Here is a 27212-nt window from a genome sequence, read left to right as displayed (position 1 = left end):
GTAAATGAACACATAAAGACCAACAGACGGACAGACAGACCAATATATATGTGGACAATCAGACAAGTGAATGGCCCATCTCCGAACAATTCAGTTGTACAACTACCACAGATTGTGAGAGATACAATGCAAATTATGAACAATTTTTGCATCAACACATTCACACATGGCGGGCATAAACAAAAAAACAGAAAAAAGAAATAACACAGAATTGACTTGTTCAACTTTACACAAAATGGTCATATTCATATGCCATCGACAACTCGAATATGATTGAGAGCAGAGGACGATAGACACCATGGTACTGTGAAGTTGGTTTTTTGTGTTTGGGCGGCTTGGTAGGGAATGTTCACAGTCTACCAAACAATGGCAATTTTATACTCTGTACTCCCTCCTCGAACCATCAACCAAAGTAAACCGAGAGGAGGAATGCCTTTGTCAGTGCAAAGGAAGACACAAGTGGAAAATTGCTAAAGCTTTATCCTGCCTGCCTGTCTGCCAAAGCAGCTGTTGCAGCCAGTTCTTCCTCAATTGTCGCCTATAGGGCTGTGAAAAATTGTGGCCAGAACCTATATTAAAGTGACTAAACGTTGCAAGCCATGTTATTTTAAGTTATCGTTTTTTTGTCATAACAACAACAACAACCGTTTCACAGATATGCATGTTTTTTCACTTTGGCCAACTGGCTACAATCTACCTTCAAATGTTTTATGCTTTTGGGTGAAAAGCCAAATGGTTTGGTTTTATCCCCGGTTAAATGAACAACAGAGGCGAAAAAATGCATTGGAGTTGAGGCCAAAAGTGTTTTCGGGATATGTTTCCGAAAAAATGGATGACATTTTTGTGGAGGTGAGGTTATGATGGGGTTTTTTGTCATTGTTTTATTTTTTGTTAAACGGTTTCACATCATTTTTATCATATCGCATCGTTATGGCAGAGAGGGGAAAATGTGAAGGCAAAATGAAAAGAGAGGGTATAAAGGGTTGGTAATATTGGGGCAAGGAAAAGAGTCCCAATATTTTGTCTCAATATTTTTTTTACAGAAAAACAATTGTCCCAATACTTTTTCTATAGAAAAACAATTGTCCCAATAATTTTTCTATAAAAGAACAAATGTCCCAATAATTTTTCTATAGAAAAACAATAGTCGCAATATTTTTTCTAAAGAAAAACAATAGTCGCAATATTTTTTCTAAAGAAAAACAATAGTCGCAATAATTTTTCTAAAGAAAAACAATAGTCGCAATAATTTTTCTATAGAAAAACAATTGTCTCAATAATTTTTCTATAGAAAAACAATTGTCTCAATAATTTTTCTATAGAAAAACAATGGTCGCAATAATTTTTCTATAGAAAAACAATTGTCCCAATAATTTTTCTATAGAAAAACAATTGTCCCAATAATTTTTCTATAGAAAAACAATTGTCCCAATAATTTTTCTATAGAAAAACAATTGTCCCAATAATTTTTCTATAGAAAAACAATTGTCCCAATAATTTTTCTATAGAAAAACAATTGTCCCAATAATTTTTCTATAGAAAAACAATTGTCCCAATAATTTTTCTATAGAAAAGCAATTGTCCCAATAATTTTTCTATAGAAAAGCAATTTTCCCAATAATTTTTCTATACAAAAGCAATTGTCCCAATAGTTTTTCTATAGCAAAAACAATGGTCCCAATAATTTTTCTATAGAAAAACAATCGCCCCAAGAATTTTTCTATAGAAAAACAATCGCCCCAACAATTTTTCTATAGAAAAACAATCGCCCCAACAATTTTTCTATAGAAAAACAATCGCCCCAACAATTTTTCTATAGAAAAACAATTGTCCCAACAATTTTTCTATAGAAAAACAATTGTCCCAACAATTTTTCTATAGAAAAACAGTTGTCCCAACAATTTTTCTATAGAAAAACAATTGTACCAATAATTTTTCTATAGAAAAACAATTGTACCAATAATTTTTCTATAGAAAAACAATTGTACCAATAATTTATCTATAGAAAAACAATTGTCCCAATAATTTTCCTAAACAAAACATTGTCCCAATAATTTTTCTATAGAAAAACAATTGTCCCAATAATTTTTCTTAAGAAAAACATTGTCCCAATAATTTTTCTATAAAAAAATTGTCCCAATAATTTTTTTATAAGAAAAATTGTTCCAATAATTTTCCTATAACAAACTATTGTCGCAACAATCTTTCTATAGAAAAACAATTGTCCCAATAATTTTTCTATAGAAAAAACTTGTCCCAGCAATTTTTCTATAGAAAAACAATTGTCCCAATAATTTTTCTATAGAAAAACAATTGTCCCAATAATTGTTCTATAGTCCCATGTCCCAATAATTTTTCTATAGAAAAACAATTGTCCCAATAATTTTTCTATAGAAAAACAATTGTCCCAATAATTTTTCTATAGAAAAACAATTGTCCCAATAATTTTTCTATAGAAAAACAATTGTCCCAATAATTTTTCTATAGAAAAACAACAGTCGCAATATTTTTTTATAGAAAAACAATTGTCCCAATAATTTTTCTATAGCGAAAACAATTGTCCCAATAATTTTTCTGTAGAAAACCAATTGTCCCAATAATTTTTTATAGAAAAACAATTGTCCCAATAATTTTTCTATAGAAAAACAATTGTCCCAACAATTTTCCTATAGAATAACAATTGTCTCAGTAATTTTTCGATAGAAAAACAATTTTTCCAATATTTTTTCTATAGAAAAACAATTGTCCCAATAATTTTTCTATAGAAAAACAATTGTCCCAATAATTTTTCTATAGAAAAACAATTGTCCCAATAATTTTTCTATAGAAAAACAATTGTCCCAATAATTTTTCTATAGAAAAACAATTGCCTCAATAATTTTTCTATAAAAAAACAATTGTCCCAATAATTTTTCTATAGAAAAACAATTGTCCCAATAATTTTTCTATAGAAAAACAATTGTCCCAATAATTTTTCTATAGAAAAACAATTGTCCCAATAAATTTTCTATAGAAAAACACTTGTCCCAATAATTTTTCTATAAGAAAACAATTGTCCCAACAATTTTTCTATAGAAAAACAATTGTCCCAATAACTTTTCTATAGAAAAACAATTGTCCCGATAACTTTTCTATAGGAAAACAATTGTCCCAATAATTTTTCTAAAGGAAAACAATTGTGCCAATAATTTGTCTATAGAAAAACAATTGTTCCAATAATTTTTCTATAGAAAAACAATTGTCCCGATAATTTTTCTATAGAAAAACAATTGTCCCGATAAATTTTCTATAGAAAAACAATTGTCCCAATAATTTTTCTATAGAATAACAGTAGTGCCAATAATTTTTCTATAAAATAACAGTAGTCCCAATAACTTTTCTATTGAAAAACATTTGTCCCAATAATTTTTCTATAGAAAAACATTTGTCCCAATAATTTTTCAATAAAAAACAATTGTTCCAATAATTTTTCTTAAGAACAATTGCCCCAAAATTTTTTCTATAAAAAACAAATGTTCCAATAATTTTTCAACAGAAAAACATTTGTACCAATAATTATTCTATAGAAAAACAATTGTCCCAATGATTTTTCTATAGATAAACAATTGTCCCAATATTTTTTCCGCAGAAAAACAATTGTCCCAATAATTTTTCTATAGAAAAACAATTGTCCCAAATATTTTTTCTATAGAAAAACAATTGTCCCAGTAATTTTTCTATTGAAAAACATTTGTCCCAATAATTTTCTATTGAAAAACATTTGTCCCAATAATTTTTCTATAGAAAAACATTTGTCCCAATAATTTTTCTATAGAAAAACAATTGTCCCAATAATTTTTCTATAGAAAAACAATTGTCCCAATAATTTTTCTACAGAAAAAAAATATTCCAATAATTTTTCTATACAAATACAATTGTCTCAATAATTGTTCTCTAGAAAACCAATTGTCCCAATAATTTTTCTTTAGCAAAACAATTGTCCCAATAATTTTTCTATAGAAAATAAAATTGTCACTATAATTATTCTACAGAAATACAATTGTCATAATAATTTTTCTATAAAAAAACAATTGTCCCAATAATTTTTCAACAGAAAAACAATTGTCCCAATAATTTTTCTATAGAAAAAGTATTGTCCCAATAATTTTTCTATAGAAAAAGTATTGTCCCAATAATTTTTCTATAGCAAAAACAATTGTCCCAATATTTTTTTATAGCAAAAACAATTGTCCCAATAATTTTTCTATAGAAAAACAATAGTCCCACTACGTTTTCTATAGAAAAACAATTGTCCCAAAAATTTTTCTAAAAAACAATTGTCCCATTAATTTTTCTATAACAAAAACAATTGTCCCAATAATTTTTCTATAGCAAAAACAATTGTCCCACTATTTTTTTTTATAGAAAAACAATTGTCCCATTAACTTTTTTCTATAGCAAAAACAACTGTCCCAATAATTTTTCTGTAGAAAAACACTTGTCCCAACAATTTTTCTATAGACAAACAATTGTCCCAATATTTTTTCTATAGACAAACAATTGTCCCAATAATTTTTCTATAGAAAAACAATTGTCCCAGTAATTTTTCATGCAAACAACTGTCCCAATAATTTTTCTATAGAAAAACAATTTTCCCAATAATTTTTCAATAGAAAAACAATTGTCCCAATAATTTTTCTATAGAAAAACAATTGTCTCAATAATTTTTCTCTTGCAAAACAGTTGTCCCAATAACTTTTCTTTAAAAACAATTGTCCTAATATTTTTTCTATAGAAAAACAATAGTCCCACTACGTTTTCTATAGAAAAACAATTGTCCCAAAAATTTTTCTAAAAAACAATTGTCCCAATAATTTTTCTATAGAAAAACAATTGTCCCAATAATTTTTCTATAGAAAAACAATTGTCCCAATAATTTTTCTATAGAAAAAACTTGTCCCAGCAATTTTTCTATAGAAAAACAATTGTCCCAATAATTTTTCTATAGAAAAACAATTGTCCCAATAATTGTTCTATAGTCCCATGTCCCAATAATTTTTCTATAGAAAAACAATTGTCCCAATAATTTTTCTATAGAAAAACAATTGTCCCAATAATTTTTCTATAGAAAAACAATTGTCCCAATAATTTTTCTATAGAAAAACAATTGTCCCAATAATTTTTCTATAGAAAAACAACAGTCGCAATATTTTTTTATAGAAAAACAATTGTCCCAATAATTTTTCTATAGCGAAAACAATTGTCCCAATAATTTTTCTGTAGAAAACCAATTGTCCCAATAATTTTTTATAGAAAAACAATTGTCCCAATAATTTTTCTATAGAAAAACAATTGTCCCAACAATTTTCCTATAGAATAACAATTGTCTCAGTAATTTTTCGATAGAAAAACAATTTTTCCAATATTTTTTCTATAGAAAAACAATTGTCCCAATAATTTTTCTATAGAAAAACAATTGTCCCAATAATTTTTCTATAGAAAAACAATTGTCCCAATAATTTTTCTATAGAAAAACAATTGTCCCAATAATTTTTCTATAGAAAAACAATTGCCTCAATAATTTTTCTATAAAAAAACAATTGTCCCAATAATTTTTCTATAGAAAAACAATTGTCCCAATAATTTTTCTATAGAAAAACAATTGTCCCAATAATTTTTCTATAGAAAAACAATTGTCCCAATAAATTTTCTATAGAAAAACACTTGTCCCAATAATTTTTCTATAAGAAAACAATTGTCCCAACAATTTTTCTATAGAAAAACAATTGTCCCAATAACTTTTCTATAGAAAAACAATTGTCCCGATAACTTTTCTATAGGAAAACAATTGTCCCAATAATTTTTCTAAAGGAAAACAATTGTGCCAATAATTTGTCTATAGAAAAACAATTGTTCCAATAATTTTTCTATAGAAAAACAATTGTCCCGATAATTTTTCTATAGAAAAACAATTGTCCCGATAAATTTTCTATAGAAAAACAATTGTCCCAATAATTTTTCTATAGAATAACAGTAGTGCCAATAATTTTTCTATAAAATAACAGTAGTCCCAATAACTTTTCTATTGAAAAACATTTGTCCCAATAATTTTTCTATAGAAAAACATTTGTCCCAATAATTTTTCAATAAAAAACAATTGTTCCAATAATTTTTCTTAAGAACAATTGCCCCAAAATTTTTTCTATAAAAAACAATTGTTCCAATAATTTTTCAACAGAAAAACATTTGTACCAATAATTATTCTATAGAAAAACAATTGTCCCAATGATTTTTCTATAGATAAACAATTGTCCCAATATTTTTTCCGCAGAAAAACAATTGTCCCAATAATTTTTCTATAGAAAAACAATTGTCCCAAATATTTTTTCTATAGAAAAACAATTGTCCCAGTAATTTTTCTATTGAAAAACATTTGTCCCAATAATTTTCTATTGAAAAACATTTGTCCCAATAATTTTTCTATAGAAAAACATTTGTCCCAATAATTTTTCTATAGAAAAACAATTGTCCCAATAATTTTTCTATAGAAAAACAATTGTCCCAATAATTTTTCTACAGAAAAAAAATATTCCAATAATTTTTCTATACAAATACAATTGTCTCAATAATTGTTCTCTAGAAAACCAATTGTCCCAATAATTTTTCTTTAGCAAAACAATTGTCCCAATAATTTTTCTATAGAAAATAAAATTGTCACTATAATTATTCTACAGAAATACAATTGTCATAATAATTTTTCTATAAAAAAACAATTGTCCCAATAATTTTTCTATAGAAAAAGTATTGTCCCAATAATTTTTCTATAGAAAAAGTATTGTCCCAATAATTTTTCTATAGCAAAAACAATTGTCCCAATATTTTTTTATAGCAAAAACAATTGTCCCAATAATTTTTCTATAGAAAAACAATAGTCCCACTACGTTTTCTATAGAAAAACAATTGTCCCAAAAATTTTTCTAAAAAACAATTGTCCCATTAATTTTTCTATAACAAAAACAATTGTCCCAATAATTTTTCTATAGCAAAAACAATTGTCCCACTATTTTTTTTTTATAGAAAAACAATTGTCCCATTAACTTTTTTCTATAGCAAAAACAACTGTCCCAATAATTTTTCTGTAGAAAAACACTTGTCCCAACAATTTTTCTATAGACAAACAATTGTCCCAATATTTTTTCTATAGACAAACAATTGTCCCAATAATTTTTCTATAGAAAAACAATTGTCCCAGTAATTTTTCATGCAAACAACTGTCCCAATAATTTTTCTATAGAAAAACAATTTTCCCAATAATTTTTCAATAGAAAAACAATTGTCCCAATAATTTTTCTATAGAAAAACAATTGTCTCAATAATTTTTCTCTTGCAAAACAGTTGTCCCAATAACTTTTCTTTAAAAACAATTGTCCTAATATTTTTTCTATAGAAAAACAATAGTCCCACTACGTTTTCTATAGAAAAACAATTGTCCCAAAAATTTTTCTAAAAAACAATTGTCCCAATAATTTTTCTATAGAAAAACAATTGTCCCAATAATTTTTCTATAGAAAAACAATTGTCCCAATAATTTTTCTATAGAAAAACAATTGTCCCAATAATTTTTCTATAGAAAAACAATTGTCCCAATAATTTTTCTATAGAAAAACAATTGTCCCAATAATTCTTCTATAGAAAAAACATTGTCCCAATAATTTTTCTATAGAAAAACAATTGTCCCAATAATTTTTCTATAGGAAAACAATTGTCCCAATAATTTTTTTATAGAAAAACAATGGTCCCAATAATTTTTCTGTAGAAAAACAATTGTCCCTATAATTTTTCAACAGAAAACAATTGTCCCAATAATTTTTCTACAGAAAAACAATTGTCCCAATAATTTTTCTATAGAAAAACATTTGTCCCAATAATTTTTCTATAGAAAACCAATTGTCCCAATAATTTTTCTATAGAAAAACAATTGCCGCAATAATTTTTCTATAGAAAAACAATTGCCGCAATAATATTTCTATAGAAAAACAATTGTCCCAATATTTTTTCTATAGAAAAACAATACAATTGTGCCAATAATTTTTCTATACAAAAATAATTGCCCCAATAATTTTTCTATAGAAAAACAATTGTCCCAATAATTTTTCTATAGAATAACAATTGTTCCAATAATTTTTCTATAGAAAAACAATTGTCGCAATAATTTTTCTATAGACAAACAATTGTCCCAATAATTTTTCTATAGAAAAACGATTGTCCCAATAATTTTTCTATAGAAAAACGATTGTCCCAATAATTTTTCTATAGAAAAACAATTGTCCCAATAATTTTTCTATAGAAAAACAATTGTCCCAATAATTTTTCTATAGGAAAACAATTGTCCTAAAAATTTTTCTATGAAAAAATACAATATTGTATAGAAAAAACTTGTCCCAAAACTGGTTAGAGAAAAATAATTTTTTATAGGAAATTTTCTCGCCATAGTTTTCGCGCCTCCACTTTAAACATCCGCTCCTCGTTTATTGTTTTTTCACTTATCCCCCAAAAACCACTGCATACTTTTGGGAATAATGTCACAGCTGTTATTAGTGAGTCTATGGCTAACGTAACCTTCGTCCTGACTGCATCCCTGCCCAGCCTGCTACCACACGGCAATGTTAGGAGTCAAAAACACTTTCACATTATGCGACAAAGCCATCATCGGCGTTATGATATTTTGCTTCATATGACCATGTGACCGATAATATACCTGCTGTTGCTCTTTTTTATGGCCACGTTTTTTTCGTCTTCCCATTGGCATGGCGTAACAAAAATTTGTTTCGATTTTTTTTTTTTTTCAAAATCCATACAATTTGACAGCCGGTAGCCAGGAATAATTAAACTTAATCGGATTTACAGGCTATTGCGACAGCATGACGAAAAAGGAGAAACTGCAAAAAAAAATTGTGCAAATTTTTCTCTTCACGGTTTTTGTGGCATTCTTTTAGGGATCAGGTACATGAGGATAGGTATTAAAGCTTTATAAAAAATCTAGCAAAAAAACACAAATGTTGATTTTTGTTATTAGTAATCCTTGAAATAGCCAGGCAACAAGCGTCCTGTTAAATGAGGAAAGCTGAGCTGACCTCATGGCAATGATGATGCTTCCATAAATGCCAATAATAATAAAGGTTGTTGTCATCATCGAGAGGCTGCAGCAGCATTAACTTTTCATTTAAAGTGGAGTATTAAATTTTTTAGTAATTTAATTGGAATTTAAGAGGCAATTGTAGAAAATTATTATTCTCCAAGCTTTAAGTTTTGCAGGTTATTTTACAAATATTACCGCAGTTAAATGCTTGAAAAATAGGAAGCAGTTACATTGAGCCAGATTTTATTTCAGCTACAAACGAATATAACATACTGCTACGACAACAACAACTAATAAAATATCCATTTCACTTTATTCCAACATTTATTGTGAGTAAAACCCAAGGGTATGTTTTTAATTGTTTTAATAAAACAATTAATATGAAATATCCCACCATGTCTTTTAACATAACCACAAACATTCTGCCATTAGACATTGTCTCAACAAAAGGGCTGAAGAAATATTTTCTCTTCCAATATTTATACAATTCTCGACAACCGTCATTAAATGTAAAACACATGTTAACCACACACATACCTACACAGAAAAGGATAAGAAAGGATATAAATATTGTGAGACATTTTTACTCAAAAGATTGTTGTATAATGAAATGAAATCCTTAACAATCTGTTAAATGTAATGAAACACAATTTAAAAGGCATACATTTAATCATACTTAAGGGGGGGGGGGGGGGGGGTGTTTTAACAATTCATACATTATGAAGATACAGTGGAGCCTCGAAGCAAAGTAACATCTAGAAAGTGTCATCATGGCACATGAAAACAATTGTTTCTCAATTGTTGTCATTTTTATTAAACCTAAAGTTCTAAGTTTTAAATACTAAACATATCTAAACGAATTAACAACAAGTAAAAAGTCGTTAAGTTCGGCCGGGCCGAACTTTTTATGCCCTCCACCACAAAATAGTCTTAATTAAAATGGAATAATTAGGGTCCTTTCAAAATGTTAGGTGGAACAACTTTTCGACAATGGATAGACTCAAAAATTTCATCACGCCATAACGCGAAGTTCGACTCACGGCGGATCTGTCCTTCGGGGTTCATAATATACTCACCAAGGCCTTTCTTCCCCAAGAGGAATTTTCCGTGCCCCAGACTTTCACCTCCATTTTGCTGCACAATGTTATCTAATCTAATCTAAAACAAGTAGGAAAAGCGTTAAGTTCGGTCGGGCCGAACTTTTTATACCCTCCACCACAAATTTTTATAACCTCCACCACAATTTCAAAATACCAAATATCGGAAGGTACTGTTCTATGGGGGCTATATGATGGCGTGGACCTATACCTACGAATTTCTGGGGGAAAGTTTTATACCCCAAACGAAGACTAAATACCAAATTTCAGCTATCTCGGTGTGATAATGAGGCCAAAACCTTCAAAATACCGAAAATCGGGAGATATCGTCCTATGGGGGCTATATCAAAACGTGGACCTATATAAATATTTTATAGTAGAAATGTTTCTTAGCCTCTGGAAATTCAAAATACAAAGTTACAACCTATTCTGTTGTCAAATGGGACTAATATATTCAAAATATATTAAAATGACGCGTACTTTATATGGGGCGTTCTATGGGGGTAATACCAAAACGTGGACCTATATAAACCAACTTTGGTAGGAATGTTTTTTGGCCTCTGGAGACACAAAATACCAAATTACAACCAATTTGGCGGTAAAATGGGACAAATATCTTAAAAATTCCTTAAAACGACGACGCGTCACGCGTCATTTTGTATGGGGGCTATACGAAAGCGTGGACCTATATAGCCCGCTTTCAATACCAAAAGTCCTACGTACATATAATAGATTTTCCCAAAATTTCATCCGCCTACCTCAATCCGTTCGGACGCTAGAGTGATTTCCACAGACGGTCAGACAGACAGACGGACAGACGGACGGACATGGCTATATCGATGTAGAAATGTACGCTGATCAAGAATATATATAGTTTGTGGGGTCTATAATGATTATTTCGAGTAGTTACAAACGTAGTGACAAACTTAATATACCCCCATCCTATGGTGGAGGGTATAAAAATGTGTTCATCTAGGTGAAAGGTACCACCTACGGGTCTATATCAATGAGTCAACCTATCATTAATTTTTTTGATGGAAAAGTTTTATAGCTGCAGGGAACTTCAAGAGTCAAATTGAGGGTAGTTTCATCAAAACAATGTAGACCCTCGAAAATGGACCCATGTTGACGAATTTTAGTGAAGAAATTTCGTGACCACTGAAAATTCCCGAAAATCGGGAGGTACAGTTATATGGGGGGATATACCAAAACATGGACCTACATATATTGACGATTATTTTTGAATAGACAAAATTGTAGCTAAAATTCTCAAAATACCGAAAATCGGGGATACTGTTATATGAGGGGCTATACCAAAACATGGACCTATGTTGATGATATTTCGTGGAGATGTTTCATGACCACTGAGAACTTCAAATGTCAAATTACAGCTAGTTCGGTTAGAAATTGTAACTAAAATGCTCAAAATACCGAAAATCGGGAGATACGGTTATAAGGGGGCCATACCAAAACATGGTCCTATGTTGACGATGTTTGGTGGAGATATTTCATGACCACTGAGAACCTCAAATGTCAAATTGCAGATCGTTCGGTTACAAATTGTGGCTAAAATTCTCAAAATACCGAAAATCGGGAGGTACCGTTATATGGGGACTATAACAAAACATGTACCTATGCCCATATCCTTTGGGATATAAGTTTGTTGATCACTAGGAACCCTATGTGCCAAATTATAGCTAATTCGGTCAGCAAATGTGGCGAAGAACGACAAAATACCTCAAATCCGGAGGTACCGTTATATGGGGGCTATACCAAAGAGTGGACCGATATAGCCCATCTTCGAACTTGACCTGCCTATGGAAAAAAGACCCTCGGGTGCAAAATTTCAGCACTCTATCTCAATTATTGCGGACGCTAGAGTGATTACAACAGACGGACAGACAGACGGACAGACGGACATGGCTAGATCGTCTTAGAATTTTATCCTGATCAAGAATATATATACTTTATAGGGTCCCAAATGATTAGTTCGATGTGTTACAAACGGAATGACAAACTTAATATACCCTCCATACTATGGTGGAGGGTATAAAAATATTATTATTATTTTTTTAACTTAAAGTTTTAAGATTTAAATACTAAACATATCTAAACGAATTTACGAAAATAATGGATCCTTGATAAAAAATTTGATTTTATTATTATCTTTTTATAAAAAAAATAGTTTTTTGATTATTTGTACTTTTTTGCCAGAAGAAATTGAGAAAGGAAATGTTATTGTTCTTATGTTTTTTTGGAAAAAATAATTTTTTTTTACATAAAAAAAAAATCTTGACAAAATATTATTAAATTATTTATTAGAAAATTATGTTTTTTTTATAAAAATATGTTACTTTATTATTAATAAAAAACAAACTATTTTATTTAAAAATTATCAAAAGATGCATGATATAAAATTAAATTTTTTTTATAAAAACATTATTTAATTATTCGTACATTTTTTTTTTGCTAAAAAAAAAATTGATTTACATTTTTTATTAGTTTATTGTTTTTTCTTTTGTTGATACAAATGTTTTTAATTATATCTAATTTTTATACATGGAATTTTTTATTAAAAATAAAATTTTTAACTATAATTAAAAAACTAATATTTAATTCTTGATAATTTTTTTTAAAAATATTTTAATTATGAAAAAATTCTTGATATAAAATAATATTTATTTTTATAATTATATTTTAATTATATTATATTTTTTATTATTAGTCCTTTTTTGCTAAAAACTTAATTAAGACAATTGTATTTATTTTTTATTGTTTTTTTTTTGTTCATAGAAAATGTTTTTTATTATTAATGCTTAAGTCTGGAGTATTCCCTTCGCCGCACACTGGTCGAAACCATTGATCTAGCGGCGCGAAAGTCAAAAAATTAAAGTATAAAATTGCGAAATTTTTTCCATTGTATCGATTACAGACACTCTGCTGACTAAAATTTTGTTTTCACTTTTTTGTTGTTGTAAATATTCACTCAGTTATTAACTGTCAAGTGCAAGAAATTTTGATGCATCAGATTTTAAAAAAATTGTTGCTAAAAACCTGATTTCATATTTGTTTAATTGTTTAATAAATTCGTAATAAAAGTAAACAAAGTTTATTTTTTATTATCATTTATTTAAAAAAAATGTTTGGAGCCTAAATTTACATAGTTATGTAGCAAAAAATTTTCAAAAATTATTATTTTTGCTATGTTTTAGTGCAATATAGTTTTGTTGAATGGAGCGTAACTACCAAGGTCCACCGAGGTTCAGTCCAATTTTTTTTTACTAATTAATTTGGACTTCCTAGATTCCGAATCACCACAATTTAGCTGCAAATCTTTCTGTGAAATGGTCTTGAAAATAGCTTAAATCCTCAAAATACCCAAAATCTGTCGGTACAGCTATATGGGGGCTATATCAAAATGTAGACCTATGTTCACAATTTTTGGTGGAGAAGATGTATAACCAACGAGAACCTCCTATGCCAAAATTCAGCTTATTTGGTCTGAAAATGTAGACAAAATCCTAACAATACCGAATATTGGGAGGTACCGTTATATGGGGACAATATCAAAACGTAGACCTATGTCCACAATTTTTGGTGTAGAATGTGTGTGTCCACTGGGAACCCCAAATACCAAATTACACCTAATTTAGCCGGAAAATGTAGCCTTAAACCCAGAAAATACTGAAAATCGGGAGGTACCTTAAAAGGGGCCTATACCTACACGTGGACCTATGTCCACAATTTTTGGTGGAAAGGTTTAGTGATCACTAGAAACCCTAAGTACCAAATTACAACTAATTTGGGAGGAAAGGGTGGCTTAAATCCTCAAAATACCGAATATCAGGAGGTACCGTTATATGGGGGCTATACCAACATATTAGCCGATGTTGTTCATATTTAGTACATTATTACCCACGGACACAGACTGAGTTTGTGCAAAATTTCAGAAAGATATCTCCATTCGTTTCCAAGTTATTAATTTCGCGCCGCTAGATCAGTGTTTTCGACCACTATGCGCCGGGATGAAATCATGATATTGGTAGCGATCAGTAAATTTTGCAGGCTGTCAGTGCGTTTTGTAAACATTACTTACAAAGGCAATGATGAAGTTAAGCCAATGGGGGAATACTCCACACTTGAGCAATCATATGATTGAATCTTCAACTAAAACAAAACAAACTAACAAACAAACCTAATTTTTCAATGTATATAATAGGTCTAATAAGCTCAACTCGAAAGAGAATTAATTAAATATCACTATAAATGACCTTCGCCTTAATAAGGCAAAAATACAAGATGTAATTATTTGCAATTTTTTATTCAAAAACGCCCATAAAATATTATTTATTTATATTATTTAGTTATCATGGGTGCAAGTGATCTGGCATGTCATCTTTTTAGCATCTTCATCGATGAATTATATATGAACGTGGACGACAAAAGATGCTATTCATTTTTGGATCCAAAGCATATAATTTACACCAATGCTTTGGCATGTCATTTTCACCAACACTTCGCAATGACATTATCATTACGACGAGAGTTTTAACAACATTGGTTGCGGTTTCGAATCTCCGACACCATCAAGCCTATTTTTAAAAATTAATCTTATATATTTAGAAAATTAGTATAAATAAAAACACAACATTCATCTCTATTGGATCGAGGGAACGGGTTCAAATGCTGATGAAAAGATGGGATCTTTCACGACTTCCTTTGTATGGGTTCAACTGCTGATGAAAAGATCGGATCTTTCACGACTTCCTTTGCATTGGTTCAAATGCTAGTGAAAAGATCGGACCTTTCACGACTTTGTTTGAACCAATGCAAAAGATGCCACGAAATCACGGCAACGCCTGGAACCCCTTCCCTCAAATTTTGCAGGGTAATTGTTCCACAAACATCTCAGTAGAGAGGAGGGAGGCTTCTCTCATATGAATGAGATTAATACTAGCACAATGACAAGGGACCTACTGTCTATCGCCGAGTTCGAACGACGTGCCCTAAGACACCGCATGTAGAGAAGTTTTTCATGGTAGAAATACTCAGAAAATGTAATTTACGTATCTTCGTTTCTAATATTATTCCATAAAGTGGAGCTGTATTTCAACTTCACATCCGCCTTGTTCGCAGAATGTCGTGGGTTCGATTCCTCGGCGAGGTAACATCAAACTTTCAACTGTGGCAAAATACACCTCAGTAATGTTGGCGACATTTTCTGAGTATTTCAGCCATATAAAACTTGTCTAAAAGTGGTGTCTTAGGACACGTAGTTCGGACTCGGCGATAAACTGTAGTTGCCAAGCTTAATGTGATAAGGTGGCAGAATCGACAAAGTTATTTCCATAAAGGAATTTTGATTTGCTAAAAGTTAATTCCCAGGGGCAGTGATGTAGGGTATCACATGACCGGCCCCGTCCTAATATAACCTTTGCTAATTGGTTTTTTTAATAAAAAATATAAATTAAGTATTATTTTTATACCCTCAGCCTTTAGGCTATGAAGGGTATATACACTTTCATACGGGCAAAATGTGCCTCATCGAAATAATGGTTTTAGACCCCAAGTATGTTTGGACGAAATGTGTTTCAGACAATTTGGAGTCGATTGAGCAATGGCCGTCCGTCTGTCTGTCTGTCTGGCTGGCTGGAGCGCACGATAACTCTCGAAGGGATGAACCGATTCGGTTCAAATTTTGGCTTTCGTAATATTTTGTCCAAACTTAGTTTAAGTTCGAAGATGAGCTATATCGGTCCACTCCTTCCGGTACCTCCCCCACAAAAGTTCGAAAATGTTCGGAAAATTTGTACGCACGATAACTCTTGAAGGGTGTAACCGATTTGGTCCATACTTTGCCCATCGTGGAGCGTGTACCAGACTTAGATCAGGTTTTAATATGGACTCAATCGGTCCACTCCGTCGGGTACCTCCCACACAAAATTTTGGAAAAGTTCAGTTTAGGAACATCTCTCGAATCGCTTTGATTTTTGCTTTAGCAACTTGTATTCACTGCCCTCCATACGACGGTATAAGTTTCATCAGGGGCAAGTCCATACTTCCTGAGAAAATAGCCTGAAAGTTGCAAAAAACCCCTATGACACCGTGTGAGGAGGTTGGAGGGCAAAATAACTCTCGAACGATTCGGTCCAAAGTTTGGCCTTAGTAATATTTTGTCCAAACATAGTTTAAGTTCGAAGATAAGCCATATCGGTCCACTCCTTCAGGTACCTCCCCCACAAAAGTTCAAAAATGTTCGGAAAAATTGTGCGTACGATAACTCTTGAAAGGAGTGGCCGAATTGGTCCATACGTTACACATCCTAATATATCTACCAGATATAGATCATATTCAAATATGGACTATATTTGTCCACTCCATCCGGTACCTCCCACTCAAAATTTCGGATACATGTTCACTTTAAGACCTGCTTTCGAATCACTTTGATTTTTGTTGAAGCAACTTGCATTGCTGCCTCAATTGCGATGGTAAAAGTTGTTTCAGGGGCAAGTTCATACTTCTTGAGCAAACATCCCTGAAGTTCTAAAAAACCCCTATGGTACCATATGTAGTGGCTGGAGATCCATTCTTTTTAGTATCTCCTCCGCAAAACTTTTGGTATTAAATCCTAATCAACATTTTTGTCAGTTCAAACGCCCAAAATTCTTAAAACTCCCTAAATACAAGCGTTTTTTGGAAAAAAATTGTTTCAATATACACAGGCTGAGGGTATATCTCTGTCGGCAAAGCCGACTGATACTATTTTACTTGTTTAATAAGAATATCCTAAAATAATGTTGATTTTTTACAACCTTTTTTTTATAAAAATACTTGATAACAGTTATGATTTAATTATTATTAATAATAAATAATATTACAAACAATTGTTTTTAATTATTTTTAGACATAAAACTTGATAAAAAATATTTGATTATTTTTAATTTTGATATTATTATTAAATTATATTTTTTTATAAAAAATCTCTGATAAAAATGATTATTTAAGTATATGTATTTTTTAATATTGTTACTTATTATTTAATTACTATTATATTTTATAAAAATTATCATTTAATTATTATAAATTTATCTTTGATAAAATATTATTATTTTTTTAATAACAAATTTATATAAATATTAGTAAAATTTTTAATAAAAAACCTTGATAAAATAAATAGTATTTAGTTATTATTTATTAACTTGATAAAACAATTTTGATTTTTTTTTAATTTTGATATTATTTAATTATTATTTTTTTATAAAAATTTTTAGAAATGTTTATTATAAGTAAACTTTTGTTATATACATATCCATTAATAAAAAACCATAATAAAAAATTTTATTTAATTATTTAATTAAATTGAAAAAAATTTGATTATTTTTAATTTGGATATAATTTAATTATATTTTGTTATAAAAAAATCTCTGATAAAAATTATTATTTAAGTATAAGTATTTTTTAATATTTTTACTTATTATTGAATTACTATTATATTTTATTAAAATTATCATTTAATTATTATACATTTATCTTTGATAAAATATTATTATTATTTTTTTAATAAAAAATTTATATAAATATTAGTAAAATTTTTAATAAAAAGGCCTTGATAAAATAAATGTTATTCAATTTTTATTTATTAACTTTTTAAAAAATTGATTATTTTCAATTTTGATATTATTTTATTATTATTTTTTATAATAATTTTTATTAATTTTTATTTTAAGTAAACTTTTATTATATAAATATCCATTTGTTAATGATTTAATATCAATATATTATTTGATTATTAGTTATTATTGTGATAAATATTATATTTTATAACTTTTCTGATAAAAAAATATAATTTTATTATCATAATTCTTATTGATTTTTTGTATTTTTTAACATATTATAATTTTAAAATTATTATTTTTTAGTTGTTTTTTATTTTATTTTTTTTTTGCTTGAAATTCCGTGAGAAAATATTATTGTTATTATTAATTTTTTGTCAGTGAATTTGTTTTTTTGATAAAAAATGTTATAAAAAATCATCGAATTAATAATATTAATTCATTAATATTTGTTTTTAATACAAAAATTAAATTTGTTATCATTTTGAAATAAATAATCCTCGATAAAATTGATTATTTAAGTATAAGTATTTTTATTTTTTTTATTTATTATTTAATTATTATTTTTTATAAAAAATTTCATATAATTATTATAAATTTGTCTTTGATAAAGTATTATTTTTAAATTTTTTTATAAAAAAGTTATATAAAATTTTTAATAAAAAGCCTTGATAAAATTAATGTTATTTAATTATTATTTATTTATCTTGATAAAAAATTGATTATTTTTAATGTTGACATTATTATTTAATTATAATTTTTTATAATAATTTTTAGTAATTATTCTTTTAAGTAAATTTTTATCAAATAAGTACAGATTTATTAATTTTTGTTTTTTTTTTTCATAAAAGATTCTAAAAAAGAATATACTATTAAATTCTATTTTTTTATATATTTTTGTTAATAAATTATTAATAAAAAAGCATTCACTATCATAAAAGTCTGCTCTATCAGGATCCACTTTATGTTTCTTTATAAATAAAAGAATATATTTGTGAGCCTCAACTCTTGGTCAATTATATAAATAAACAAAATGTAACGAGCAGTAAACAAAATTGGCGGGGGCACAGCACAGCTGGGCAGAGCAGAAGGAAACAACAACATTTTTATAATGTCTTCATGTACGATTAATTGCAGCTCATTAAACTTTATATGTACATAAGTATGTATATGTGTATATGTGTGGTGTTATTCTTAAATGTCTGTTAGCCTGGTTTTCCAAATACATATATACATTAAAGTAGGCATATAATACACAAGATTTCATATGACCGACGACTTGTGAATTGGTGTGTGTGTGTCTGGTCACATATTCACATGTTGTATATAAACTTGTCTATATGTATATTTATTATATGCTATCTTCTTGCATAAAACTTTCTTTACGTTGTTCACATTACCTCCCTTTAATATGTTGCCCGTTTCCCCCGAATTAATAGCCTTATTTTACTCTACTCCATTTGTTTCAACATCACATTGAAAGCCTTTTACAATCATTTTAACCATTTTAATTCACCAACAATTACAATGGACTCCCCCCAAAAACATGGCCTACAACAACAAAGAAGAAGACAACATTAATTTATTTGCCTTCAAAGTATTGGCTGAGCTGCTGTTTTGGGGGTTTGAAGGGCATGGACATGGGAGCAATAAATGGATTTCTTTTGACCCTGACCATTGCAGAAGGAAAATGAAAAAGCTTGCAGAGGTCACATAGGGAAGCTAGGCGTAAGGTCTAACATAGAAGAAGGGTAAACACAATTGGTTTTTCAAAGAATATTTTTCAAAGGACCATCAGACCAATAAACGTGGTTTTTTTAAAAAAATATTTTTCAAGGAAAATTAGACCAATAAACATGATTTTTTTAAAGAATATTTTTCAAGGACAATTAGAAAAACAAACGTGGATTTTTTAAAGAATATTTTTCAAAGACATTTGTACCAATAAAGGTGGATTTTTTAAAGAATATTTTTCAAGGACAATCATATATAATTTATTTAATTTTTTACTATAATTTCATCTTAATCATCTATAGTAGTGTTAAAATCCAAAAATTATTAACTTTGGCTAATGAAATTATTTTCCATCACCCCACAAATGGTTACCTTTTGTTGTCTGCCCTTGCAAATTAACAACGCACATGTGAAGGCTGCTGCTTTTTATTACCGCTTTGTTGTTTTATATTTTCATAAAACTTCTCCAGTTGCCTGTATTTATAAATTCTTCCAGCGGCTTATAGATTGTCTGTGAGTACTTTTCTGGGAGACACATTTACCTCCTTGGGGCATTATAAAGGTTACTGCAATACTTTCCTTTGGTTTTCCATTCAATTGAAATGCTTTAATTTCTCTGCTTCGAATATTTAAAACAAAACAACAAAAAAGTATTACAACAAAAACCTTAGCAAAAAGCCGGTCTGTACAAAATTTCTGCGTTTGTTTTTAATTCGGTTTATTTATTTTTGTTTTGCAATCAATAGTTGTTGTTGCTGTTGTTATTATCGTTCTTTTGTTTACATTCATTTTGTAAAAATGTTAAATGCAATTCAATGATGCCAAAGTTGTTATTGCTGTTTTTTTTGCGATTTGCATTCCTTTTTGTGTCCATCATTTTTCATTGAGATTAATTTTTATCGAGCAATCGAATGTGAATTTAATGGGCTGTGCTATGAAATTATTGATTTATCGAAAAAAATAGATGAGAGAGATCTCTGGTTTTTTGTTCCGACATGTGCGGGGATTTGTTATTCTTGTTAATTTTATTGAGAGCTGTTAAAGAGCCATAGAGAAAACAATGCAATTAATGACATTCTGATTTAAATTTCAGGAAATGCTTGGTAAATAGAATTTTGTTATTAAGGCCACGAGTTTTTAGGTTTTAGTTGTGGGAAAATTAAGGTAACTTCGAATGAATCAATATATATGAAGATTGTTCAAAAATTACAGAATTTTCTCCATTAAAAACTGATTATGAGTAACTATGGAATGGTTCATAAATTTTTAAAATTTATTTTTTCAAATTTGTATGGCTGCCAATCGTAAAAGCGTTTATGATGACATTTTTCTAACTCTACCACTTCCCATCTCTGACTAGAAATAACATATTCTCCTGTCATCTGTCGGCCATAACCTGCTGCCCCCATATGATTATTTTCTAGTTGGTGTCTTTCGCGAAGCTGCAACATGCAGCTGAACGGATTTGGAAATTTTAAAAATTGTACTTTAAAAATTATTTAATTAAATATAAAAATTTATTTGTTAAAACATGTGTGAATTAAAATAAAAAGAGCACAAAATTTATTGCATATTATTAGTGTCTTCCTGGAGAAAGGTATTTTTTCGTGTTTCTATTACCAATAGAATATGGACGTAAGAAAGAAGGTGAGACAAAACTTCAAAATTGCTAAGTCTACTTTTAATCTGCAGCATTTAAGAGAGTAAAAAATTATGATCACTTTTACGAACATAAGAATGACAATGTGAAACAAATAGCCATTAAAGAGAAGAGAATATTTACTCTTTGCAAAAATATTATGTCATAAAAATGATTACTTGTCAGAAGAACAATAGGAAAACAAAATGAGAAATGAAATAGGAGCATTATTTCAAAACATCAGAATTTAATGAAAATCATCTTCTCCACAGAGAACCGCCCAAATATTTGGCTTTCATAACCATTGGGGAACAAAATAATTGAGAGACAGTTCAGGGGAGAGCAATATGTCTTTGTTAAACAACGGCTTACATAGCTCTCATTTGGATTCCTTATTCTCTGTTGTTACGACAACGTGCAGGTGTTGACATCAATGTTCATAACGCTACTGGAAGTTGAATCGCCCTCAGCAGGATATTTGAAGTTTAAATCTGGCATAACATCCTCACATAAGAAACCATACATTTGCGTCATTTGAAAGGTTTAGCTTATTTTTATACCCTCAGCCTTTAGGCTAAATAATGGGGTTAGATCCCAAGTATATTTTTAGACGAAAACCGTTTAAGACAATTTGTCCGCCCGACTGTCTGTCTGTCTGTTGTTCTATCCGTGTGCCTGACTGGCTGGTGCGCACGAAAACTCTCGAGTTGGTCCATACTTTGTACAAAGTAAAACGTCTACCAGATATAGACGAGGTTCCAATATGGAATCCATCAGTCTGCTCCTTCGCGTACCTCCCACACACAATTTCGGAAAAGTGCAGTATAAGAGCTGCTCTCTAATCCCTTCTATTTTTGTTGTAATAACTTGTGGTCTCTGCGTCCATGACGATAGTAAAATTTTTTTTTAGGGCAAGTCCATACTTAATGAAGAAATAACCTGATAGCTGTAAACAAACCTATATGCGCCATATGTAGTGGCCGTCGTAATATTTTGTCCAAATTTAGTTTAAGTTCAAAGGTGGGTCCTATTGGTCCACTCCATTGGGTACCTCCAACCAAAAGATAAAAAATATCACCTAAATGGTAAACGGTGCTCGTGGGAAATTTTTGTGGATTCTGAAACTAAAATGTTCATAGATGAGAAAAATTAAAAACAAAAAAAAAATGCTGGAGGGATTTTTAAATAAATCGCGGTAAAAATTCACATTTTTAGAGGTTTTTTAGGTTTTCGCGATTTTGCTTGGAAACCGCAAGACCTATCGAAATGGGGATAAAGAAAATGTTTAGCTGTGAACGGTTCTCTACAGCCTACAGTCTACAGCTCTACAGCCACTTCGTATGGTGTCACAGGGTTTATTTACTCCTTTCGGGCTGTTTTCCCAAGAAGTGTGGACTTGCCCCTGACAAAACTTTTACTGTCGTAATTGAGGCAGAGAATGCAAGATGCTTCAACAAAAATCAAAGTGATTCGAGAGCAGGTCTAAAATTGAATTTATCCAAAATTTTGTGTGGGAGGTACCCGAAGGAGTGACCAAAACAAATATAGTCCATATTTGATCTATATCTGGTAAATATATTAGGACGCGTAAAGTATGGACCAAATCGGTCACTCCCATCCAGAGTTATCGTGCGCAGAATTTTTCCGAACATTTTTGAACTTTTTAGGGGGAGGTACCTGAAAGAGTGGTCCGATATGCCTTATCTTCGAACTTAAAGTAAGTTTGCACAAAATAGTACAAAGGCCACATTTTGGACCGAATCGGTAGATCTGTTCGAGAGTTATCTTGAGCTCCAACCACTACACACAGTGTCATAGGAGTTTTTTGCATCGTTCAGGCTATTTTCTCAGGAAATATGGACTTGCCCCTGATGAAACTTGTACCGTCGTATGGGGGGCAGTGAATACAAGTTGCTACAATAAAAATCAAAGCGATTCGAGAACAGGCCCTAAACTGAATTTGTCCGAAATTTTGTGTGGGAGATACCCAAAGGAGTGGACCGATTGAGTCCATAATAGAGCCTCATCTAAGTCTAGTAGAAATTTCACGATGTGCAAAGTATGGACCAAATCGGATACTTCCTTCAAGAGTTATCGTGCGCACAAATATTCCGAACATTTTTGGGGGAGGTACCGGAAGGAGTGGACCGATATAGCCCATCTTCGAATATAAACTAAGTTTGGAGAAAATATTACGAAATCCAAATTTTGGACCACATCGGTTGATCCGTTCGAGAATTATCGTGCGCACCAGCCAGTCAGACAGACAGACGAACGGACATGGCTAAATCGACTCCAAATTGTTTGAAACACAGTTCGTCCAAACATACATGGGGTCTGAAACCATTATTTCGATGAGGCACATTTTGGCCGTATGAAAGTGTATATACCCTCGTTAGCATAAATGCTGAGGGTATAAAACAATTGCTGGATGGATTTATAAATAAATCGCTATCAAAGTTCAAATTTTTAGGTTTATTTTAGGTTTTCGCGATCTTGCTTAGAAACCGCAAAACATATCGAAATTGGGATAAATAAAATATGGTAGCTGTGAAAATCCTCTAGAGGATTTACCGTTATGATTTGTTCCTAGGTTTACCATTTTTGAAATATAGAACTTCAGGTCACATTTTTAGGGTTTTTTTTTGTTAGGTCTCCGCGATTTTGCTTGAAAACGGCAAGTCTTATCGATAGATAGATGTGAAAATTTAAGTTTAAGTTAGGAAATAACAGTCATGTCGTTGTTTTTTAAGGAGACGATAAAGTCAGTGCATGCTCTCAATTTGATCTTCTATATCTTAACAAGTGGGAAAAGCGTTAAGTTCGGTCGGGCCGAACTTTTTATACCCTCCACCACAAATTTCAGCCATTTCGGTGGATTAATGTGGCCACACCCTTCAAAATTCCGAAAATCGGAAGTTACCGTTCTATGGGGGCTATATGATGGCGCGGACCTATACCTACAAATTTCTGGGGGGGGGGGTGTAAGTTTTATACCCCCAACGAAGACTAAATACCAAATTTCAGCCATCTCGGTGTGATAATGAGGCCAAAACCTTCAAAATACCGAAAATCGGGATATGTCGTCCTCTGGGGGCTATATCAAAACGTGGACCTATATAAACATTTTATGGTAGAAATGTTTCTTAGCCTCTGGAAACACAAAATACAAAGTTGCAACCGATTCTGTTGTCAAATAGGACTAATACATTCAAAATACATATATTAAAATGACGCGTACTTTATATGGGGCGTTATATGGGGGCTATACCAAAACGTGAACCTATATAAACCAACTTTGGTAGGAATATTTTTTGGCCTCTGGAGACACAAAATACCAAATTACAACCAATTCGGTGGTAAAATGGGACAAATATCTTAAAAATTCCTTAAAACGACGACGCGTCACGCGTCATTTTGTATACGAAAGCGTGGACCTACATAGCCCGCTTTCAATAACAAAAGTCCTACGTACAAATAATAGATTTTCCCAAAATTTCATCCACCTACGTCAATCCGTTCGGACGCTAGAGTGATTTCCACAGACGGACGGACATGGCTATATCGATGTAGAATTGAACGCTGATCAAGAATATATATAGTTTGTGGGGTCTACAATGATTATTTCGAGTAGTTACAAACGTAGTGACAAACTTAATATACCCCATCCTATGGTGGAGGGTATAAAAATGGTAAAATCTACGAATGTATCATTAAGTACAATCTTGTAGGAAATTCTCACTGCTACAACATTTTCTTGCAGCTCGTTTCGATAGGAGTTACGGTTTCCAAGCTAAAGTGTGAAAACCTAAAAAAACCCTAACAAGTAAGAAGGCGTTAAGTTCGGCCGCACAGTGGTTCAGAATCGTTTTTCCTGGTCAAAATTCTGTAACTTTTGAACGGATGCAGATATTTTCATAATTCTTTTTTTGTTAGACGGATAATACAATCAGCTTTCAGGCGAATAATAAGCGGTCTTTTGAGTTTTTAAACTATTTTTCATCAAAATATGAGTGTTTTTGTGGTTTTTATATCTTCCTATGTTTTAAAGATGGTCAAACACCAACAAATAAACAATAAAATTACCAAAAAACAAAAAAAAAATCGAAAAAAATGTCGATTTTTTTTTTCAAAACTTTGTAAAAAAAAATTTTTTACAAAAAAAAAAATTTAATTTTTTCAAAAATTAGAAAAATACTCCTTGGGTTTTCATAAAACTCATATACTCAAAAAAATCTTAATTTGAGTGAAAAAGCTGTAACTCATATGGAAACAATATAGAAAAACACAAATTTTTACACATGTAATTTCAATAAATTGAAAAAAAGTCCTAAACGGACGGAACGGGTTCAAAAGTATATATGGGCTGAAAGAGGAGGCTTGAGGGCATCTTTCTGTGAAAACAGAACTTTGTTTCATGTTGCTTCACAAAAGTTCTAGTCCACTAAATTTGGAATTTCATAAAATTTAGTACCTGAGGAAAAATAAAATAGCTCATGTTATGTAAATGCAACGGTAATTTATTGAAACAGCTCTTAAAGGCAACAATCCTACCTAAATAACAAAAAACAATGAATACAATATCTGTTATAGTTTCCGAGAAATAGCTACTTCATTTTCCAGATATTTGCAAAAATGACGTATTTCCCAAGATGAGGAAAATGTTCGTCTTTACGGGCAACCCACGCCCACACCTTCCAATATTTTGACCTAATGTTTTGGTTTCTTTAGTTTCAATATGTTTACTATCGAATCCCATATAGAAATTAAATATCTTTGACAAAACAAAATTTTGATTTTTGGCCAGGAAAATCGATTCCTGAACCATTGTGCGACGGTACAATTTTTTTCGTTGGCAAGTCCATGCTCCCTGAGAAATTGGCCCAAAAACTCAAAAAAAAAAAAAAACGCTATAGACGTCAGTAGTATTGTGTTTACTTTTTTCTTTAGGTCCGAGCCTATATCTTTAGGTCAGAGAACTATAGCTACAATATGTTAAGAACATACAAGTGACTCGCAGATATATGGTTTATTTCATTTACAATGGTTAAAGCCAATCCCTTTTAAAGTAATTCAGAGTCTATCTAGTCATCACGGTGACCACGATAACTCACGAAACTATTTTTCCCAATCTCACATCTTGGAACTTGATGTCACCTTAAGGTACCTACCCCCTCGCAAAAGATAAGTGCAGTTAAAGTGCTGATCGAGGATTGTTTTGAAATTTGAACCGAATGCTGAGGGCACATTCTAATATTTCCTGAATCATAATTCAATTTCGAAGATGGACTGACTATGTCGACAAATCCTTTGGGTCATCCTACACAAAACTTAAAATTCGCTTATATGTTCGCTTAACTGCATTCTTATGGCTTTTATAAGATTTCAGTTTCGGTTAATGCAACCGAAATGAATGAAATTAAACTTTCCACCTGAAATTTTTTGATATAGGTCCACGTTTTCTATTTTGGGATTAAGCCCGACTATTTTGAAAAGCAAAATATAAGTCGTCATCCCAAAAAAACCCCACCCTTCCTAATTGTAAGACCGGGCACCTTCAAATGTGTGGATTGTTGCTGTATATAGGCAATACCAACAAATTAGTTATGTGTTTTTCGTTGAGAATCAACGGACGCATAACAGTGGGAAAGATTTGGTTTTGTTTGCAAGTGAAGTTGCTCGAGTTTAGGTAGTACCAAAGAAATTCTCGATCAGAGTGTTTCTTTGGACACTTATCTATTTGAGCGAGCAATTGACACTTGGGTATAAAAAGTTTCTTGTTGAAAACCAAGAAACAAGGGAACTGATGAAGATCTGTGGCGAGATCTGAAACTATAGTATTCCCTGCCTTACCCCTTGGTAAACATCGCCAATGTTTACCCACTAAATTGGTGTCTTAAGACACGCCGTTCGGACTCGACGATAAACAGTAGGTCCCATATCATTGAGCTAAATATGAATCGGGGTGCACTCATTGATATGAGAGAAGTCTCCCTTCTCCCGTATGGGAT

General features: G+C 30.6%; 2 protein-coding genes across 2 annotated transcripts in view; one reads left to right on the top strand and one right to left on the bottom strand.

Moving 5' to 3' along the window:
- LOC141403222 (uncharacterized) overlaps window positions 1–19992 on the bottom strand; it is a 37727-nt gene extending 17735 nt beyond the window's left edge. Inside the window, exon 1 of the mRNA XM_073985407.1 lies at window positions 19935–19992. Within this exon, the coding sequence (XP_073841508.1) occupies window positions 19935–19971 (37 nt within the window). The 5' untranslated portion in view covers window positions 19972–19992. The remainder of the gene's footprint in view (window positions 1–19934) is intronic.
- Window positions 19993–20963: 971 nt separating this feature from the next.
- LOC141403221 (uncharacterized) overlaps window positions 20964–27212 on the top strand; it is a 456033-nt gene continuing 449784 nt past the window's right edge. The window contains exon 1 of the mRNA XM_073985406.1: window positions 20964–21209. The gene's annotated coding sequence lies outside the window, so the exon portion shown is untranslated. The remainder of the gene's footprint in view (window positions 21210–27212) is intronic.

The sequence above is a fragment of the Musca autumnalis genome, unplaced genomic scaffold, assembly GCF_047663935.1.
Source record: "Musca autumnalis isolate F117 unplaced genomic scaffold, ASM4766393v1 scaffold_4, whole genome shotgun sequence".
NCBI lineage: Eukaryota > Metazoa > Arthropoda > Insecta > Diptera > Muscidae > Musca > Musca autumnalis.
The sequence above is the reverse complement of the archived record's forward strand: the minus strand, read 5'-3'. Positions and strand labels throughout refer to the sequence as shown.